Below are 20,573 nucleotides of genomic sequence, written 5' to 3'. Positions count from 1 at the left end.
GCACTCATAGTTGATTGATGTTCCTCTTTATTCAGCAATAGAAGCCACCACCAACACATACCAAGCTGATTTGACACCTACATCTGACCTGTTATGTGGAACAACTGTTTATAATCCAGAAATTACCTATTAACAAATTCATGTTTCCAGTATTCTGACGAATAAAACAAAAAACAAAATTCTAACAGGAAAAATACAACACTCAAATGTGCTCCTTGACCATCCTCACTGCTCATAATATCTTTTTTAAAATTGGGAATTGCTGCATGAAATTCAATTATCTCAGTTTTGGGAAACAGGCGGCACCCAGGATTATAAAAGCTGGAAATGCTGAAAGGCATAGATAAAGGTTGTGGAGGGGTGAATGTGTTGCATTACTGTAAAAGCATAAAGAGAGTCTTTGTTTGCGTCTTATTATGTGGGAGGGTAGGCATTTTGTCTGTTTCTTTATATTTATAAGTGTGTGTAATGCATTTATCCAAAGTTTCAAAGCTGAATAGAAAATATAAATGTGTGCAGAAATGTATGTCTTTAGCTATAAATGCCACTTGTTGTATATACCCAAGAATGGTATTCTTCATGATCAGCCACACTTTTTAGAAATCAGTTTATTGGATTTTTCATCCTTTTGTTTTGAGAAGTGATTGAGATTCCTTTGTTAAAAATATATAAATTAAAAAATCCCATCTAAACTCTATTAATTATACAGTATAGTAGAGAAAGTTTAAACAATGAAGAATTTCAAATTTTAACAAATTATGACACTACAAGCCCATACAATAAGTCAGCCATCTGAAAAACATTCCTTATCACCAGTGCATTTTTTTCTACGCATACCCCTAAACATTTTGTGAATCTTTGTACTTTTGTCCACTTACTGTATTTATTTCCCCTGATTTGAACTATAAAATGGTGATTTTCTTGAGTCAACATGAGAGTACCCCTAAATATTTTTTTAGACAAAGAAAGCACTGCTTATCCCTATATAGAGGAATATTCTATAATATCGTAAGTGAAGACCTACAACCTTTTTTTTCTTTTCTTTTTTGCAATTTGTGGTATAATCGAACATAGCTTCCAAACATTGAAAGGCCATATTGTTAATTGTAGCAGGACACTGAATGGAGTTTTAAAATATTCAACAAATGAAAATGACAAGATTTCACAGTGGCTACAATAAAAGGATAAAAATCAACAAATATTTCAGATAATAACAGCATAATATAAATGTGAAGAAAATGAGAAACTGATGACCAACCTGAAAATTGGTTTTTGAGAGATGTGTTTGAGATAAAATTTAAAAATTCTTTCAGTAGCACCTTAAAGACCAATTAAGTTTTTATTTTGGTATGAGCTTTCGTGTGCATGTGTGCATGCACACGAAAGCTCATACCAAAATAAAAACTTAGTTGGTCTTTAAGGTGCTACTGAAGGAATTTTTAAATTTTGTTTCGACTCAGACCAACACGGCTACCTACCTGTGTTTGAGATAGTAAGAAGACATTCATAATGAAATAGTTAAATCGGAAGGAATATTAGCTGAACAAGGTCAGATGAGAAAGAAGAATAAAAGTAAAGGTCATTAGGAAAAAACCAAGGTAACTCAAGTAGAATGAATAAATAATGCTTGAAAGAAGCATAAATATAAAAATAGAAGAGGCTGAGAATAGAACTGTAAGGAACCCCAACAGAAAGAGTGGAAAGGGAGTCATTAACACCAACAGCTGGTGTAGAGATAGCATCAAATCCATGAAAGAATATGCCCATGAAAACATGGAAAGTACAAAGAGACAAGAATAATAGAGGGGTCAACAGTATCAAAAGCTTTAAAAAGGATCAAAGAGTAAGAAGTGAATAGTTAAATTGTCATGAGATGTAGCTAAAAGATCATTAGCAACATTAAGAACAATTTCAGTTGCATGGTGACAGCAGAAGCCATATTGGAAAGGATGAAACATGGAAAAAACAAAAGAAAATAATACATTGGGAAAGGAAAGGCATTTTTGAAGTGATGTGGGGTATAGAAAACTGTAGAATCTAAAGTAATAGACAAAACTGTAGAATCTAAAGGAGGTTTTTGCGAATAGATAAGGTCTTTAAAAGGCAATACAAGTTATTGTATTCAATTATGAAAGTTGGAATTGTTTTCAATTTCTCATTCAATACAGTATTTGACTCTCATTCTATTTTGATACCGTGTTTCTCATATTTTAAGGCATCCCCAAAAAATAAGCCATGACAGGATTTCTAAGGGTTGGTGAAAAATAAGACATACCCCGAAAATAAGCCATGTCGTGTAGCCCCGACCGAGCGAGAGGCGAAGGCGCGGGACCCAGCAGGAGCTCCCTGCCTGCTTCCCCGAGCCGTCGCGCATCGGGGGACAGAGCCGAAGATCGGAGGGCGCTCCTTGCTGGGCTTGACAAGCCCGGCAAACAGCGCCCGCCGATCTTCGGACCTGTGCTGTGTGACAGGCAGGGGTGGGGGGAAGCGGAGATCGTTCTCCGCTCTCCCCCCACCCCCGCCTGTCACCAAAGATCGGCGGGCGCTCCTTGCTGGGCTTGACAAGCCCGGCAAACAGCGCCCGCCGATCTTCGGACCTGTCCTGTGTGACAGGCGGGGGTGGGGGGGGGAAGCGGAGATCGTTCTCCGCTCTCCCCCCACCCCCGCCTGTCACCAAAGATCGGCGGGCGCTGTTTGCTGGGCTTGACAAGCCCGGCAAACAGCGCCCGCCGATCTTCGGACCTGTCCTGTGTGACAGGCGGGGGTGGGGGGGAAGCGGAGATCGTTCTCTGCTCTCCGCCCACCCCCGCCTGTCACCGAAGATCGGCGGGCGCTCCTAGCTGGGCTTGACAAGCCCGGCAAACAGCGCCCGCCGATCTTCGGCCCTGTGCTGTGTGACAGGCGGGGGTGGGCGAGAAGCGGAGATCGTTCTCCGCTCTCCCCCCACCCCCGCCTGTCACCAAAGATCGGCGGGCGCTCCTTGCTGGGCTTGACAAGCCCGGCAAACAGCGCCCGCCGACCTGTGCTGTGTGACAGGCGGGGGTGGGGGAGAAGCGGAGATCGTTCTCCGCTCTCCGCCCACCCCCGCCTGTCACCAAAGATCGGCGGGCGCTCCTTGCTGGGCTTGACAAGCCCGGCAAACAGCACCCGCCGACCTGTGCTGTGTGACAGGCGGGGGTGGGGGAGAAGCGGAGATCGTTCTCCGCTCTCCCCCCACCCCCGCCTGTCACCAAAGATCGGCGGGCACTGTTTGCTGGGCTTGACAAGCCCGGCAAACAGCGCCCGCCGATCTTCGGACCTGTCCTGTGTGACAGGTGGGGGTGGGGGGGGAAGCGGAGATCGTTCTCTGCTCTCCGCCCACCCCCGCCTGTCACCGAAGATCGGCGGGCGCTCCTAGCTGGGCTTGACAAGCCCGGCAAACAGCGCCCGCCGATCTTCGGCCCTGTGCTGTGTGACAGGCGGGGGTGGGCGAGAAGCGGAGATCGTTCTCCGCTCTCCCCCCACCCCCGCCTGTCACCAAAGATCGGCGGGCGCTCCTTGCTGGGCTTGACAAGCCCGGCAAACAGCGCCCGCCGATCTTCGGACCTGTCCTGTGTGACAGGCGGGGGTGGGGGGGAAGCGGAGATCGTGCTCCGCTCTCCCCCCACCCCCGCCTGTCACCAAAGATCGGCGGGCGCTCCTTGCTGGGCTTGACAAGCCCGGCAAACAGCGCCCGCCGATCTTCGGACCTGTCCTGTGTGACAGGCGGGGGTGGGGGGGAAGCGGAGATCGTTCTCCGCTCTCCCCCCACCCCCGCCTGTCACCAAAGATCGGCGGGCGCTCCTAGCTGGGCTTGACAAGCCCGGCAAACAGCGCCCGCCGACCTGTGCTGTGTGACAGGCGGGGGTGGGGGGGAAGCGGAGATCGTTCTCCGCTCTCCGCCCACCCCCGCCTGTCACCGAAGATCGGCGGGCGCTGTTTGCTGGGCTTGACAAGCCCGGCAAACAGCGCCTGCCGATCTTCGGACCTGTCCTGTGTGACAGGCGGGGGTGGGGGGGAAGCGGAGATCGTTCTCCGCTCTCCCCCCACCCCCGCCTGTCACCAAAGATCGGCGGGCGCTCCTTGCTGGGCTTGACAAGCCCGGCAAACAGCGCCCGCCGACCTTCGGACCTGTCCTGTGTGACAGGCGGGGGTGGGGGGGGGAAGCGGAGATCGTTCTCCGCTCTCCCCCCACCCCCACCTGTCACCAAAGATCGGCGGGCGCTCCTTGCTGGGCTTGACAAGCCCGGCAAACAGCGCCCGCCGATCTTCGGACCTGTCCTGTGTGACAGGCGGGGGTGGGGGGGGAAGCGGAGATCGTTCTCCGCTCTCCCCCCACCCCCACCTGTCACCAAAGATCGGCGGGCGCTCCTTGCTGGGCTTGACAAGCCCGGCAAACAGCGCCCGCCGATCTTCGGACCTGTCCTGTGTGACAGGGGGGGTGGGGGGGAAGCGGAGATCGTGCTCCGCTCTCCCCCCACCCCCGCCTGTCACCAAAGATCGGCGGGCGCTGTTTGCTGGGCTTGACAAGCCCGGCAAACAGCGCCCGCCGATCTTCGGCCCTGTGCTGTGTGACAGGCGGGGGTGGGGGAGAAGCGGAGATCGTTCTCCGCTCTCCCCCCATCCCCGCCTGTCACCGAAGATCGGCGGGCGCTCCTTGCTGGGCTTGACAAGCCCGGCAAACAGCGCCCGCGTGCACTTTATTAAAAAATAAGACATCCCTCAAAAATAAGCCATGTCGTGTTTTTTTGAAGAAAAAATTAATATAAGACATGACTTATAATATGAGAAACACGGTAAACATCTATCACTTTCCGTTCACTAATCACTGATTATGTCTGAAGTTGGCAAATTAGATAGCTGCACTGCAATGTGCAACAATTACACAACCAAAGCAGATCACACAGCCTTTACTAATTAATGCAGGGATAGACAACATGGTGCCCCCAGATTTTGTGAATCTGGCCAGCCCCAGCCAGTGGGGACAGTGTTCAGGAACTATGAGATTTGTTGTCCGCAACATCTGAAGGACACTATGTTGGCTACTCCCAAATGAATGTATAATGTCACTGTAGGATTCTGCATCAATTCCTAGGAAGAAATACAGTGTTTCCAGTATGCAGTACAGTACTGAACAGGGAACAGGGAAATGTGCTTGCTAACAAGATTCATAAGAGAATTATAAGGACTGATAATATATTTTTCATCCAGGAATTTCTTTTTATCTAACATAACACACTTCTACATTACAGGTAGGTAGCCGTGTTGGTCTGACGTAGTCGAAACAAAATAAAAAAATTCATTCCAGCAGCACCTTAAAGACCAACTAAGTTTTTATTTTGGTATGAGATTTCGTGTGCATGCACACTTCTTCAGATACTTCTACAGTGTTCATTTTACCTATATGTAATCAGATAAATGTTGTTTGTATCATACATGTAAATGAGGTTGAATAGGAAGTATTTTAAATTTACTAATTTTTGGCAGCATTTCCATAACCATCATAATATTTTCTGTCAGTTTCCTAGCCAGTTTCACACAAGTACTCATTGTAGGATTCACTGATTGTAGATGATCACTCAACGTTGTTTGCCATTTAAGGGGAGAGATTGCTTTGTCACCGTAACTATCTGACTTTTTCTCTACCATTTCTCTAACTTTTTCTGAAAAATATAACAATATGAGCAAAACTAGTACTAGCCTAGGAACCAAACTATTTCGAAATAATATGAGCAGCAATAACCACAGAAAAAGATCCACAATAAATACACTACATATTAAAACTTCATTTGCGACCTAATAACTGAAAAAAGAGGCAAAGGCTTGGTTGAACTTGTGTTGCTTTAAGATTAAATCCATAAAACACCTACATAGGGAAACAGCTATCGGTGCAGAACTAACTTCAACATACCGGTAGAAGTAAAACTGCAGCTGTTAGGGCAACCAAACTCCTGTCTGCAGGAAACAGAGGTACCGCTATCCAACTTACTTACTTCCCAGGCCATGCCATGAAGCCAAGGAGGTAGACCTTGCTGCATCACCCCCTCCCCTTCCTGAGACCCCATAGCTCCAGGCAGATGAGACAGGTTGGTCCTACAGCCTGGTCCTGTCCCAATTTATGACCCCATCTCTCAGACAGCAAACCTCAGAGCCAGCCCATTACCCTGAAAGGTGCCTAAATGTATTCCCCTTCCCAAAATATGAGTACCAATCACCACTGAAAATGATCCACACTAAATAAACCATAAATTAAAACTTCATTTCCATAGACTGTTTTATTGGAGGCTTTCAGAACAAAACCTACATTGGGGTTTTCAGACTGACCTGGCAAATTTCAAAGTTAACTAAGCTTTTTCCAAATGGGCATTGCCTCAGCTTATACTGCTTATTTATAATTTTCCATTTCTAAACATTACAGTACATATATTCCATCACAAACAACAGAAAAGTGACTTGTCACTTTAATGCTGATAAGCAAAGAAATCATATCTAGAAGATGGAAAGTTTGTTGGATTTAAGCTGGCCTTCATCCTCATGGGCACAACTCCATAATTATACATGTATGTGTGGCATCTACTTCATTTGGATTTGTGTGAATAGAACTGTGTACACGATTCCAACAAAATGTTCTTTACCTGTATAAAGCATTAATTCTTCTATTTCAAATTGTTGCAGGAGTAAGATTAGCTGTATTGACATCTAATAGTAGGATTATTGGGGTGGGGTGGGGAGTTTAACAAGATACCTTATTAAAAAAATTCCTTCAGTAGCACCTTAAAGACCAACTAAGTTTTTATTTTGGTATGAGCTTTCGTGTGCATGCACACTTCTTCAGATACAGTGAAATGGAAGTTTCCAGGCACTTATGTAGAGAAGGGGTGGGGGTGGGGAGGGGGGATCACTCAGAAGGGTGGTGGAAATGGGTGATTGACTGACTGATAGCTGTTGATGACCGCAAACGACTGCAAATGGTTTTGCATGAAAAAGCAAGGGTTGAGATGGCTGAAGATCGCTTATCATGTATAATGAGATAAGATACCTTATTGTATCCTTTATTACACTGAGTCATTTTCCCTCTACGCAGGTGTCCATTGATGAGCGTATCAGACAGTTGCATGAGGCCCACCGAGATTTCGGTCCTACTTCTCAGCACTTCCTTTCCAGTAAGTAATTGTTCTTTGTTTTTGCTAACTTGCTTAAGAAACTATTAAAAGTTTGTTATGTAGCCAGTCTTTCCAGAAGTGATAGCTAGGATTTCTTGTCTGGCCTTTGATTAGAAACTGCCATTGTGGACAGTTTAGTAACCCAGCAGTTAAGATTCGGTGTGAGCTGAAACTTTGGCTCAGAAGTTCATCAAATTCTGACACAAAATGCAAAAAATATCCTCTAAAATTATGACCTACTACTCATAAACACAAGATAAAGTGGTAAACCTATTTAGTGACTGTTCCACTTCAGACTAGGGTGTCCCTGGGTTTTGGGCACCTGGTGCAAATATAATTTCCAAGGTACAGAAAATTAAATGCCAGGGAAAGGGGATGTAGGTAACCTAGCCATCTTCCTGGCATTTTATGTATAGACTTTCCCTGCCATGGTTGAGTATTCAGCCTGGGAATGCACAACCCTACCTGCTACTTGAGATGATATAGTTGAGAGACACAGGTTTACCACACTTATCTGGTGTTTGTTTGCACAAACAACATTTGTTGTAGGCCAAAAAAAACCATCTGGAGGGACGCAGTTTGGGGAAGCCTGGTCTAGAGTGAGACCAGTGTGGCTTTTTTCAGTGTGGCTTTTATAGAAGAATATTTGCTAGATAATTTGACTGCACTATGTAGTATTTCTGCATAGGTAGCATGCCTATAAAGATTCAAGAGATGTGCAACAAGGAAAAAAAGTTTGTTCTATCAAAATCAAACAGAAAATCATTTATCTATTCTGACCCATAGGATAGTTCTAAAATTGTTGTCACTGCAGGCACAGGGTTGGAGTTCCAGTGCAGGATTTCCTAAAGCAGGTTGTCTGACTATGTAGAATCTACAGGAGAGCCAGGCAGATAGTGCTATTTGTAGCTTTCAGGCTCTTCCACCCATTAGAAATCATATATATATATATATATATATATATATATATATATATATATATATATATACACACACACACACACATATTTACACACATATACACACACACACACACACACACACACACACACTCCATATATATATATACACATATATATATATATGGAATATATACTAAGCACACGGTGCCTAATTTTATCCTTGATGTGAGTGGGCAGTGAATACAAAAGGGCAGTTCAGTGATCAGTTGATTTTCAAAAAGGCTATTAACCCCCCTCCCCCAAAGGAACATGGAACACACAGGCAGCCTCATTTATGGGAATAAGAGGCAGCCCTAGCAGCTACATAAACATCTTTCAACTGTTACTAAGCCATGTATCTTTATGGATATGTACATGAACCACCTCTGCGGGATCTGGAGCTTGTTTTTATCATTCTATTTGCTGGCTGCAAAATCATGCATCTTGCTACACACCACCCCAATCTCAACAGCAGTACAGTACAGAACTTCCAGGCACGCTTTACGCAGGGTCTGTGTTTGCTTTTGGAAAATGAGGCACAACAGAGACAGTGATGTCTTTAAAATATATGGTTTATTTACACATATATATTAAAGGTAAAGGTAAAGGGACCCCTGACCATTAGGTCCAGTCGTGACCGACTCTGGGGTTGCGCGCTCATCTCGCATTATTGGCCGAGGGAGCCGGCGTATAGCTTCCAGGTCATGTGGCCAGCATGACAAAGCCGCTTCTGGCAAACCAGAGCAGCACATGGAAACGCCGTTTACCTTCCCGCTGTAGCGGTTCCTATTTATCTACTTGCATTTTGACATGCTTTCGAACTGCTAGGTTGGCAGGAGCTGGGAGCAAGCAACGGGAGCTCACCCCGTCACAGGGATTCGAACCGCCGACCTTCTGATCAGCAAGCCCTAGGCTCAGTGGTTTAACCACAGCGCCACCTGGGTCCCACAATTAGCCCTTAACACATACTAATTTCAGAGGGTTTAGAAATATACAGTTTAAGACATACAGGTCTGACATCCCGTTTTAACTCACAAGCTGTAATTCTACCATTTACAGAATCCAGGCATTTAGCACACACAAATTAATACATTATAAACTCAACATATGTATTTGCTAATGTGTCTACACAAGGAAGTGAAACAATGGTTTCTTGGGACTGCAGCATGAGATTTACTCTCAATTTACTGTGGACAAGGGTTTAAACTCATTGGTGATTGTAGAGAAGGAAAGGGTGGAAATTTGGGGAGGGGGTAAAGCAAGGCCTTGCACAAGTAATTTGGAAGCTGCTGTGTTTTTCACAAAGCTGCTTCTTTCAAAATGTTCTCTCATGTTCAGTTAGTACAGATGTTTCCAGCTGGCTATTATCATATGCATCTGTCTGCCTGCTTTCAGCTAAGGTATCTTTAATGACAAAGGCTACTTTTTAGGATGAAGTGTATTCCATTTGCAAGTTGTAGTGCTATTCAGCAAGGCTATTATACTGGTGCCCAACTGAGGACAGAGAAAACTGATGCACATACCTGCTTATTAAAGTGTTTTAGTCTCCATAATGTCCTCTCATGACCTCCACTAAGTGATCAGGTACTCATTTAAAAACTACATTCAAGCAAGGGCACTATGCTACATCCACTAACTGAAATGGTGGGAGGAACAAAAAGCCACAGCAGAAAAGGTACTTCAAAATGGCAACTAATAAAATCCTTTAACTCAGCACTGGAGGTGGGGGGTGGGGAAAGAGATGGTTATCACTGGTACAGCCTTTATGCAGTATGTTTTGAAGTCTTTTGTAAGACTACTTTAAGCAGCATCAAAGCAGCAAGGCACAGATTGAAATGAAGCTGTTTGAAAGCCACGTCTTTGGCCTATTGTACTACGATTATAGGAAAGTAAATAACAAAACCATATTTAAAGGATTGCATAAGTGGAATACAGCATAGGCTCAGGATAATGGTGTCCTGCTGCTTGTTTGATGCATGACTTGGGAAAACCAACGAAAAGATGCTGAGGTTTCATTATCAAAGTAAAATACATTGTGAACTGATGTGTTGAAATGACGTTACTGCGACTACACCAGATCATTAATGAAGTAGGTGGGGCCACTGGGCATGGCAAGACTTGGGTGTGCAATGCAACATAGTATTATTGAGCAGCTGCATTGTAATTCGAATCAGGAATAAAGCTGGGGTTTCAGGCCAAGAAGAAACATGCTTATTCTTTAGAAGGTACATATTTTAAAGTATGATGTGCCATTAAGAATAAATTGATTTTTAACAAGCATATTTCGACACAATTCCTATCTAAACTACTTTGTGACACACACATTCAGAAGAGGAGAGCTCTTTTTTGAACTGCACATTTTACAGTATGGCAGCTTTTATATTTAAAATGTGACTATTCTTTTGAAGCTCATTAACAAAAACATTCTATTTGGTTTTACAATAATGTAACTTATTTTATTTTAGTGATTTATAAATTATTACTATTTTGCCGCTTTGAGTGCCATTTATGCTTGTCTGTGGAAGTTACTCCAAGTTTAAAACAACCTCCTATCTTTGCTATGGAAAAAGAAATTTGAATGCATCTGTTCACCACCACCCTGTGCTTCAGGCCCCATGCTTCAGGTAGACTTGTCCACCTTTCACTTTTTTAGGTGGAATCTTCTTTCTTGTAGTTTGAATCCATTGTTCCGTGCCCGCTTCTCTGGAGCAGCAGAAAACAATCTTTCTCCCTCCTCTATATGACATCCTTTTATATATTTGAACATGGCTATCATATCACCCCTTAACCTTCTCTTCTCCAGGCTAAACATACCCAACTCCCTAAGCCGTTCCTCATAAGGCATCGTTTCCAGGCCTTTGACCATTTTGGTTGCCCTCTTCTGGACACGTTCCAGCTTGTCTGTATCCTTCTTGAACTGTGGTGCCCAGAACTGGGCACAGTACTCCAGGTGAGGTCTGACCAGAGCAGAATACAGTGGTACTATTACTTCCCTAGATCTAGATGCTATGCTCCTATTGATGCAGCCCAGAATTGCATTGGCTTTTTTAGCTGCTGCATCACACTGTTGACTCATGTCAAGTTTGTGGTCTACCAAGACTCCTAGATCCTTTTCACATGTACTGCTCTCAAGCCAGGTGTCTCCCATCCGGTATTTGTGCCTTTCATTTTTTATTTTTTATTGCCCAAGTGTAGTACTTTACATTTCTCCTTGTTAAAATTCATCTTGTTTGCTTTGGCCCAGTTGTCTAATCTGTTAAGGTCATTTTGAAGTGTGATCCTGTCCTCTGGGGTATTAGCCACCCCTCCCAATTTGGTGTCGTCTGCAAACTTGTTCAGGATGCCCTCAAGCCCATCATCCAAGTCATTGATAAAGATGTTGAATAAGACTGGGCCAAAGACAGAAGCCTGTGGCACCCCACTAGTCACTACTCTCCAGGATGAGGAGGAGCCCTTTGGGTTCGGTCAGCCAGCCAGTTACAAATCCACTGAATGGTAGCATTGTCTAGCCCGCATTTTACCAGCTTCTTTACAAGAATATCATGGGGCACCTTGTCAAAGGCCTTGCTGAAATCAAGATAGGCTACATCCACAGCGTTCCCTTCATCTACCAGGCTTGTAATTATGTCAAAAAATGAGATCAGATTAGTCTGACATGACTTATTTTTCAGAAACCCATGCTGATTTTTAGTGATCACAGCGTTTCTTTCTAGGTGCTCACAGACTGTTTGCTTAATGATCTGCTCTAGAATCTTTCCTGGTATTGATGTCAGGCTGACTGGGCAGTAATTGTTTGGGTCCTCTCTTTTCCCCTTTTTGAAAATAGGGACAACATTTGCCCTCCTCCAGTCTGTTGGAACTTCGCCTGTTCTCCAGGAATTTTCGAAGATTATTGCCAGTGGTTCTGAAATCACCTCTGCCAGTTCTTTTAATACTCTTGGATGTAGTTCATCTGGCCCTGGAGACTTGAATACATCTAAACTAGCCAAGTATTCTTGTACTACCTCCTTACTTATTCTGGGCTGTGTTTCCCCTGCTGAATCATCTGCTCCATGTTCTTCAGGTCGGGCGTTTTTTTTCTTTTTTGGAGAAGACTGAGACAAAGAAGGCATTGAGGAGTTCTGCCCTTTCTCTGTCCCCTGTTTGCATTTCACCATCTTCTCCTCTAAGTGACCCCACTGTTTCCTTGTTCTTCCTTTTGCTACGGACATACCCATAAAAGCCCTTTTTGTTGCTTTTACCCTCTCTGGCGAGCCTGAGTTCATTCTGTGCTTTAGCTTTTCTGACTTTGTCTCTACATGTGCTGGCTATATGTTTGAATTCCTCTCTGGTGATTTCTCCCCTTTTCCACTTTTTGTACATATCCCTTTTAAATCTTAACTCAGTTAAAAGTTCTTTAGATAGCCACCCTAGCTTCTTTAGGCACCTTCCATGTTTCCGTCTCATTGGTATTGCCTGAAGTTGTGCTTTTAATATCTCCCTTTTAACAAACTCCCAACCATCATGAACTCCCTTCCATTTTAATATTTCTGTCCATGGGATCTCACCCAGCGTTTCCCTAAGTTTTCTGAAGTCGGCTTTCTTAAAGTCTAGGATTTGAGTCTTAGTATGCTTGGTTGCTCCTTTCCGCTGAATAATAAACTCCAGAAGAACATGATCACTCCCACCTAATGATCCTGCCACTTCTATCCCACTAACCAGGTCATCACTATTGGTTAGGACCAGATCTAAAATGGCTGATCCTCTTTTTGCTTCTCCCATTTTCTGGACAATGAAATTGTCTGCAAGGCCAGTAAGGAATCTGTTCGACCTTATGCTCTTGGCTGAGTTTGACATCCAACAAATATCAGGATAGTTGAAATCCCCCATTACTACTATATCACTTCCTTTTGAATGCTTGGCCATCTGTTCCAGGAAGGCATCATCTGTGTCCTCAGTTTGGCTTGGGGATCTATAGTAAACTCCCACAATGAGATCCCTGTTATTTTTCTCTCCCTTAATTTTGACTCAGATACTCTCAATTTGGCTTCAAAGTTTTAAATCCTGGATCTCTTCACAGGTATACACATCCCTGACATATAATGCTACTCCTCCTCCTTTCCTGTTTGGTCTATTTCTCCGAAATAGATTGTATCCCTCTATTTCTACATTCCAATCATGAGACTCATCCCACCAGGTTTCAGTGATGCCTATTATGTCGTATTTAGTTTGCTGTACCAAGAGCTCAAGTTAATCTTGTTTATGGGCTGCTGGTGAGAAGGTCATGGCCCAAACTTAAGTGGAGGCACCTTATGCAAGTAGCATTTTACTTGGATAAGAAAACCACCTGATTTTTGTCCATTTCCCTTTTCTATTGCACCCCCCCTCATGCCCCATGCCATGTCTTTTGGGTGAGTCCCCTGACCCTCTGAAGAAGCATTGCACAGTGCAGGAGAGAGAAAGAGAATTGAAGATAATTCTTCAATTATCTTCCTTCTACTCCTGGTTCGCAGAATCCAAGCCACTTCACAAAGACTTGGCAGGAACTGGAAGGGAAGTAGATTCCATTAGAGAATCTTCATCTGAAAGACATGGGTGAAAAGTTTTCATCTGAGATAATGAATATGGATCAGTACAGTAACACAAATGCAAATAGCATTTCTGGATGCCAGGCACTTGAATGTAAACCTTAAAAAGTTGACTGAAAGAGGTTCCTTGCTTCTGTGATATAAAATGAGCCTATTCCTGAGAAAGGAAGGTCATATCTGAAAGGGCAAGGGCCCGACACTAAGGTCACAGAAAGACCCTGAGGAAGCAAGAATCGTGATAAAAGGAACACAGGGAATCCAAAAGAATTTATTTGTATGGGGAAAAGCCTCAGGAAAAGCACAAAAGCAGGGTTATATGCCCTTTATATATCCTATGGAACAAATGCAACTTTGAAGTTGCCAATACCAGAAGAGGGAGTAAGAAAAAGAACTTTGCCATGGAGCCCAGCTTAGGTAGAATGGGAAAAGAGCAGCCAGAGGAAATACTACCAGCATTTCATAAGATTATGGAGTTTATATTGGGCCTTTCAGAATCACATTGCTTTACAGTGCTGATGTTGAACTAGTGTGTTAATGAGCCCTTCCTAGTCCACAGGTTCTATTTATAGTTAGCAACACTGTGGTGGCAAATATTGTGATAGTTTTATTGTCCATATTTACATAACAAGTCATTAAGTGAGTCAAGGCAATAAAATATGAATATTTAAGTCCAATTTTAAAGTCACATTGTATGTGAAATTAAACCTTATTTCTGCAAGCAACATTCCACATACCCAGTCATAGTGATACCACACAGGTTAACTAATGGAACAAAACAGAATAGTGTGCTATCAGTATCTTGATGCCATCAGTAAATAAAACATACACATGTTGGGGATTACTGCTAGATACCACAGTTAAGGAAAATGGGAAACGTATGACAAAGAATTCCATTGCCCAGGAACAACACAATCTTTTATGCTAATAACTAATTCACGTAGCTGAAAAAAACTGGCCATCCAAATGTAAGAGATAAACTTCTGCATACTTCAGAACGTAAGAAGAGCCTGCTGGATCAGGCCAATGGCCCATCTAGTCCAACATTCTGTGCCAACCAGATACCTGTGAGAAGCCCACAAGCAGGACCTGATCACAAGAGCAAGATTTTGAAGGTGAACTGGACCTGCTTAAGCCCCTGACAATCTATAGCAAGTATTCTGGAATGAGACTTAGAATTGGAATGATGCCTTTCCCATCTCTGTCTCTGTATACCACAACAATAGAAGACCTTGGCAATACCTATGTAATCGCTTACCTTATTTTAGCTTGAAATGTCCCAATTTAAACATTTTCAAAGAATAATTATGAACCTGATGTGTAAAAGTATTACTTCGTGGTGTTCATGCAATTATTTAAGGGCTGCAGTTGTTTGCTTACTTAAGGCTAGAAGGAGAATTTGTGTTGAATTCTGAAAGTTACATGCTTTAGCACTTTCTATCTAGATAAAGCATAAGCAGGTGTTGGTGGTGAACATGGTCCATTTTCATCATGTGTGGGGTTTTTTTTTACATATGTTTCTGCTACTAATCCTCCCCCCAAAACAACCCATATATTTGCTCTCTATTTTATATTTAAAAACAGACATAATATCATTTCAGTTCACTGTGCATTGCAATCTGTGGCTCTTCTTCGTTAAGTGGGTGTGGGGAATAATCTCATGTTCTATTTTACCATATTGAAGACAGGCAAGATGAGATGTGGGAGATCCATGATAAGATCTCTCAAAGTTTCCTCCCATGTTGTTTCCTCACTCAAAGTTTATGCATACCACTGCTTTCCCCAAAGGGGTTTGAGCCTTTGGCAGAATTACAACTGAACCCTTACAAAGGCCTGAGAGCTTTGCAAGCATTATATGTGAACATTTGCAAAGTGTCTGCCATCATCTCCTCTTGCCCCAAGGCCCATAAATTTATAGGTCAAGAGAAGACAGCTGTAGTGTGCAATCTCGGGCTCTGTTAGTGCATTTTTCCCCACCAGGAACTGGAAACAGAAATCCCAGAATTCTCAGCAGGATACAGGTGGTTCACATATCACAAATGATGGAATCCCTTCCCCCAGCCCTGGAATTATCATACTTGTAGTCCTGGTTACAGTTGCCAGTAGGAAAAGGCAATCTATCAGGGCTTGAATCACCAGCTGCTGCCCTCACCTCCTGTCCCAAAGTAAGTGTTACATCGTGGACAAGTGGGATGTGGTGGCTCAGTGCTTCTGACACCTTTAGATCAATATCCATGTCAGCCCTTCTGCAGAAAATAAACTTGTATTGTCCCTGTAACAAAATTATTGTATTTTGATTATAGTTTGTTTTTCAGAAGAATGTTATAGATTTTTTAAATACTTTTGTAATCTGTAAGTGAAATATGTGTATGTTTTATATGAAATTTTCCAGCAATAGCTTTCAGCAAGGTAGTAAATATACAGGAATACATTTATCATTGGCTACTTCATGTAATCAGTGGAAATTACCCTGGTACAGTGTCACAGATGCTTATTATTATTATTATTATTATTATTATTATTATTATTATTATATTCATACCCCACTCATCTGGCTGGGTTTCCCCAGCCACTCTAGGCAGCTTATAGCAACATTATATGATATGCCATTTTTTGTTGGATGCCTTCTTTCAACAGCTGCCCATCAAATAGATGACACTACAGCCACGTGTATTTCATGGCCATAGCTAGTTGTTTTGACACCAAAACATTGCTGTCAGGATCATGGTTTGGGCAGTCTTGGTAGACCGTAAGGCACGGGTTTCATTCTAAAACTAAGGATCAAAAGTTAGAGTTTGTTAGAGTTCTAAACATCATGGAATCATAAACAGTAATAGACACAGGAAGAGATTAGGAGCATTATCAGTTCAGTACGAAAGTCAAGGCAGAATAGGAATAGAGCTGCTCTGTTAATTAGGAGAAATGTGTGACAAATAGTACGTCTTAAAAATGTACCAAACAGAGTGTGCAGTCTTTCTGATACACTACAATCTTCAAATGAAGTAGGTGTGTGTGTAATATTGCTGTTTGCAGAACTGTGACATGCAAGGAAACCAGGCCTAGATTGATTTTACGCTCTGTGGATGACTTTGCAGCTGGCAGTGAACTGCTTTTAATGTTATAGAGACAGATGTTGTCTATCCAGTAGATGTATACTGTTGCTGGTATTAAAAAAAAAAGTAACTCTCGTTAGCCATATAGATTTTTGCAGTCCTTACAAAATTCTATTTGTGTGACTTGAGATAATAAAGCACAACTTCAAACTTTGAAACATTTATAGAAGATTTGCCACTCTCTGAAGTCTAGGAAATAAGTACATTTTATTCTCTGTGTATGTGCAAGACAGTCTGCATTATATTTGAAAGCAGAATGACAATAATAACAATATTTCTGCACAAACACCAAAGTTCACAATTGAATAGTACCTTTTTAAAGGATCAGCCAAAGTGAGCTTTTGAATTTTCCAAAACTCTTCATCAGGCAAAATACTTCACAATGAAGGTGTGGTGTGACAAGGAAAAACAAATACAAAAATTGGGCTAGATGTTCTGGCTCTGAGACCAGTTTGTATACTTACTTCCTAGATGGAGGCTGCATGTTGAATGAGCCCCTCCAAGGCCCTACATATAACAAGTTACACACTTAGGATTCTGTGATAAAGAAGCAAAGGCTGCTTTCCTCATTGTTTTGGAAAATTTGGCTTGTAACCCAGATCAGTCATGAAAATGAAACAACCAGGTCCCTCGGCAGGCAGAGGCGAGAAGAGAAACATGGCAGTCTTTATCAGTGGTTAGTTTTGGAATATAAAAGAGTCAATTAAAGCCAAATAACAGAGTATTACCTAGTAGATGGCAAGAACACAACCCTTAAATTGCAAAATCAATTTCCAGGTGTTAGAAGATTATCTCCCTGTATTTGTAGATTCTACCTACCCTGAACAGCTAGATTCATATTTTTTCAGGACGCATAATGAACAAAGGTAGCTCTGTTGATCCGTAAGGAGAAAGAAAAACACCAAAGTCCACAGATGTGTAATACCATTAATAGGACCCACCCAAAGTCACAGGAATGTGCAAAGCGTCTGAGTTCTCCATAACTATTAAGCAGGCAAGTGCTTCAGAAACAGCTATTGCCTTGATTTTAAGATGTTGGAATCAAAACTGACATTTTTTTCTCTTCACTAATGAAACAGATGTGCTGAAAATAGTGTCCTACAGTTAGGAGTTAATGGGTAAATAGGGAAACCATTACTCCATCTGTAGGACTATTCCAAACAAACAGAACCCTGAAATTCAAACAGAATTGCAACTTTATCTTGTTTTAATTTATCATGTGTCATTATACTAAAATGCAAAAGAATGTAAACTGTTTTACAGCTTAATCTGTTATCATGTTATATAATTTTGCCAGCAATTCTGCAAATATTTTATTTCTTTTTTTAAAAAAATGACTAAGTGAACCATTTTTTCTGGCATTGGGAGTCAAATAGGAACTACCATTATTTAGGTAGTTGAAGGAGTTCTCTCATTATTTTGCATCCAATAACAGGACCAGCATTGTGTGTAACTTGACATCCAGGTAGAAGAAGGACAGAATCTTGTGCTATCATGTCACTTGGTAATAAATTTCATTTCTACTATTTACGATGCACTCTCCTTCATTGGAAGTTTTTAAGCAGAGGTTGGATGTCTGTCTGTTGTGGATGCTTTTGTTGAGATTATTGCATTGCAGGGGGTTGGACTAGACCCATTCCAACTTTACAATTCAGTGATTCTATGGATAAATTTTATGCAAACTAATTTAAATGAATGAGTATGACTAAATTGGTTCCAATACTTTCACTAGGTCTACTCTGCATAACATTTAACTGAATATCACTAGAATCATACCATAGACAATCTTAGTTCCTGAAGCTGCTTCCCTATTTTTAAAATAAAAAATCAAAATGAAAAGCATACAGGGAAAGCGCTAACTTCTACAGAAATGGCTGAGAACAACAGTGGACGAATAGAATCAGCTTGTGTACTGTAGTTTTCAAGTATCATATACTTATGAAGCTCACTGAATAATCTTGGGCCAGTCCCAGTCTTTCAGCCTAACCTACCTTGCAGTGCTATTGGGTGGATAGAATGGAGACTGGGAGAACCATGTTGAAATGGAGATGGGGAGAACTTTTTGTAGACTCACAGCTATATCTAAAGGTTGTATCTCAGTACGTTGTTCATGAGTTAACTGCAGTTTTCATTCGATAAATTTGCCACACCTCCCTGTGCTTACAACACACACGTTCACTTAAAACGTACATTTGTGAGCAATGTGCAGAGTGTAAACATAAGGATTCAGTGGAAAGTGCTACCATCCTGATCCTGTCATTTGGCGTAGGCCTGGCAAGGGTCCAATTTTCATATGCCGTTCCATCACTTGTCAGAACTATCCTAGTCACATCAAGGGAGCCGTTACCTCGTTTGCATTTCTTTGTATTCACCATGAATGGAACAATCCTCAGGCACAGGAACGCCATACATGGCACTACATCTAATTTCAGTAATATAAAAATAATTTTAAAATAATATAAATTATTTTAAAATATTAATATATAAATTAGCAAATAGTTGACCTCTTAGGGTAAAATATATTGTTATGCTTTGTTTTGTTTTTAAAAAGCAATACTTGCATGTTGTAATAATCATGAAATATTTTGTACTGTGGTATTCCTTTTTTTAAGTTGAAAAGAGTAATATGCAACTATTTTAATGAGACACAGAAGTTTGAAACACATTCCTCTTTCCTAATCAACATTTCAGGTAGTTTCTGGTGTGCCTGATAATACATTATTTTACATTGTGCAGTACCATAACAGAAAGGCACTTTTGAATATTCTTCTGCAAGTAGGAAATTGTATCAATCTTGAGCAAGTAATACACAGGGGGGAGCTCTCTGGCCATATTAAAAACCATTTTCCAGACAGTCTCCTTTGATTGACTACTAAAAATGGTCTTACTAGGAATTAAAGATACATGTCTATTACCTAGACTAGCTTTGTAATGGATGGTAAGCCTCTACTGGTATCCAGAGATAAGAAGCAGCTGTTTGCAGTATTTGGGCTTGTGCCAGAAATGAGATCATGAGTCTTAGAGCAGAGTTGAAATAGGTACCACATATTTTTGTCAACTCAAATTTATGCAGGGCTGGCATCACCCAGCAGAGCAAAAATTGCACGATGGGCCGCCTCAGCACAATCTGTTGATGGAACATTAAATCCAGTTATGCAGAACGTCACAGAATTGTTTGTTATTTCCAAGGCATTTAGTTCCAGTGAAGATGACTGCTTGCCTTCATTAAAAACAAAAATGCTTGCTACATAAGATTATGTGATAGTAAGTTTTGACTAGATTAATTCACAAATAGGGGAGATAGTGCCACTTCAAGAAATGCTATAATTACCTGTCATATATATTTATGTACATGATATATAGATGCACTAGGGATGACCACTTTTCTGCTCTTGAGGAACATGGCAACCTGTAGGTTAAATGACCTATTCATAGAATCATAGAGTTGGAAGAGACCACAAGGGCCATCCAGTCCAACCCCCAGCCGAGCAGGAAACACCATCAAAGCATTCTTGACATGCCTGTCAAGCCTCTGTTTAAAGACCTCCAAAGAAGGAGACTCCACCACACTCCTTGGCAGCAAATTCCACTGCCGAACAGCTCTTACTGTCAGGAAGTTCTTCCTAATGTTTAGGTGGAATCTTCTTTCTTGTAGTTTGAATCCATTGCTCCGTGTCCGCTTCTCTGGAGCAGCAGAAAACAACCTTTCTCCCTCCTGTATATGACATCCTTTTATATATTTGAACACAGCTATCATATCACCCCTTAACCTCC

General features: G+C 42.0%; 1 protein-coding gene across 15 annotated transcripts in view; it reads left to right on the top strand.

Annotated features, from left to right (window-relative positions):
- DMD (dystrophin) overlaps positions 1-20,573 on the top strand; it is a 1,006,777-nt gene that overhangs the window by 859,529 nt on the left and 126,675 nt on the right. For all 15 annotated transcript variants that reach the window (XM_035114386.3, XM_035114388.3, XM_035114384.3 and 12 more), the window contains one exon: positions 7,103-7,181. In XM_035114386.3, coding sequence (XP_034970277.3) covers positions 7,103-7,181 — 79 coding nt within the window. The remainder of the gene's footprint in view (positions 1-7,102; positions 7,182-20,573) is intronic.

This window comes from Zootoca vivipara, chromosome 4, assembly GCF_965207765.1.
Source record: "Zootoca vivipara chromosome 4, rZooViv2.hap1.1, whole genome shotgun sequence".
Taxonomy (NCBI): domain Eukaryota; kingdom Metazoa; phylum Chordata; class Lepidosauria; order Squamata; family Lacertidae; genus Zootoca; species Zootoca vivipara.
Note: the sequence above shows the minus strand (reverse complement) of the source record. Positions and strands in the feature narration are given on the sequence as shown.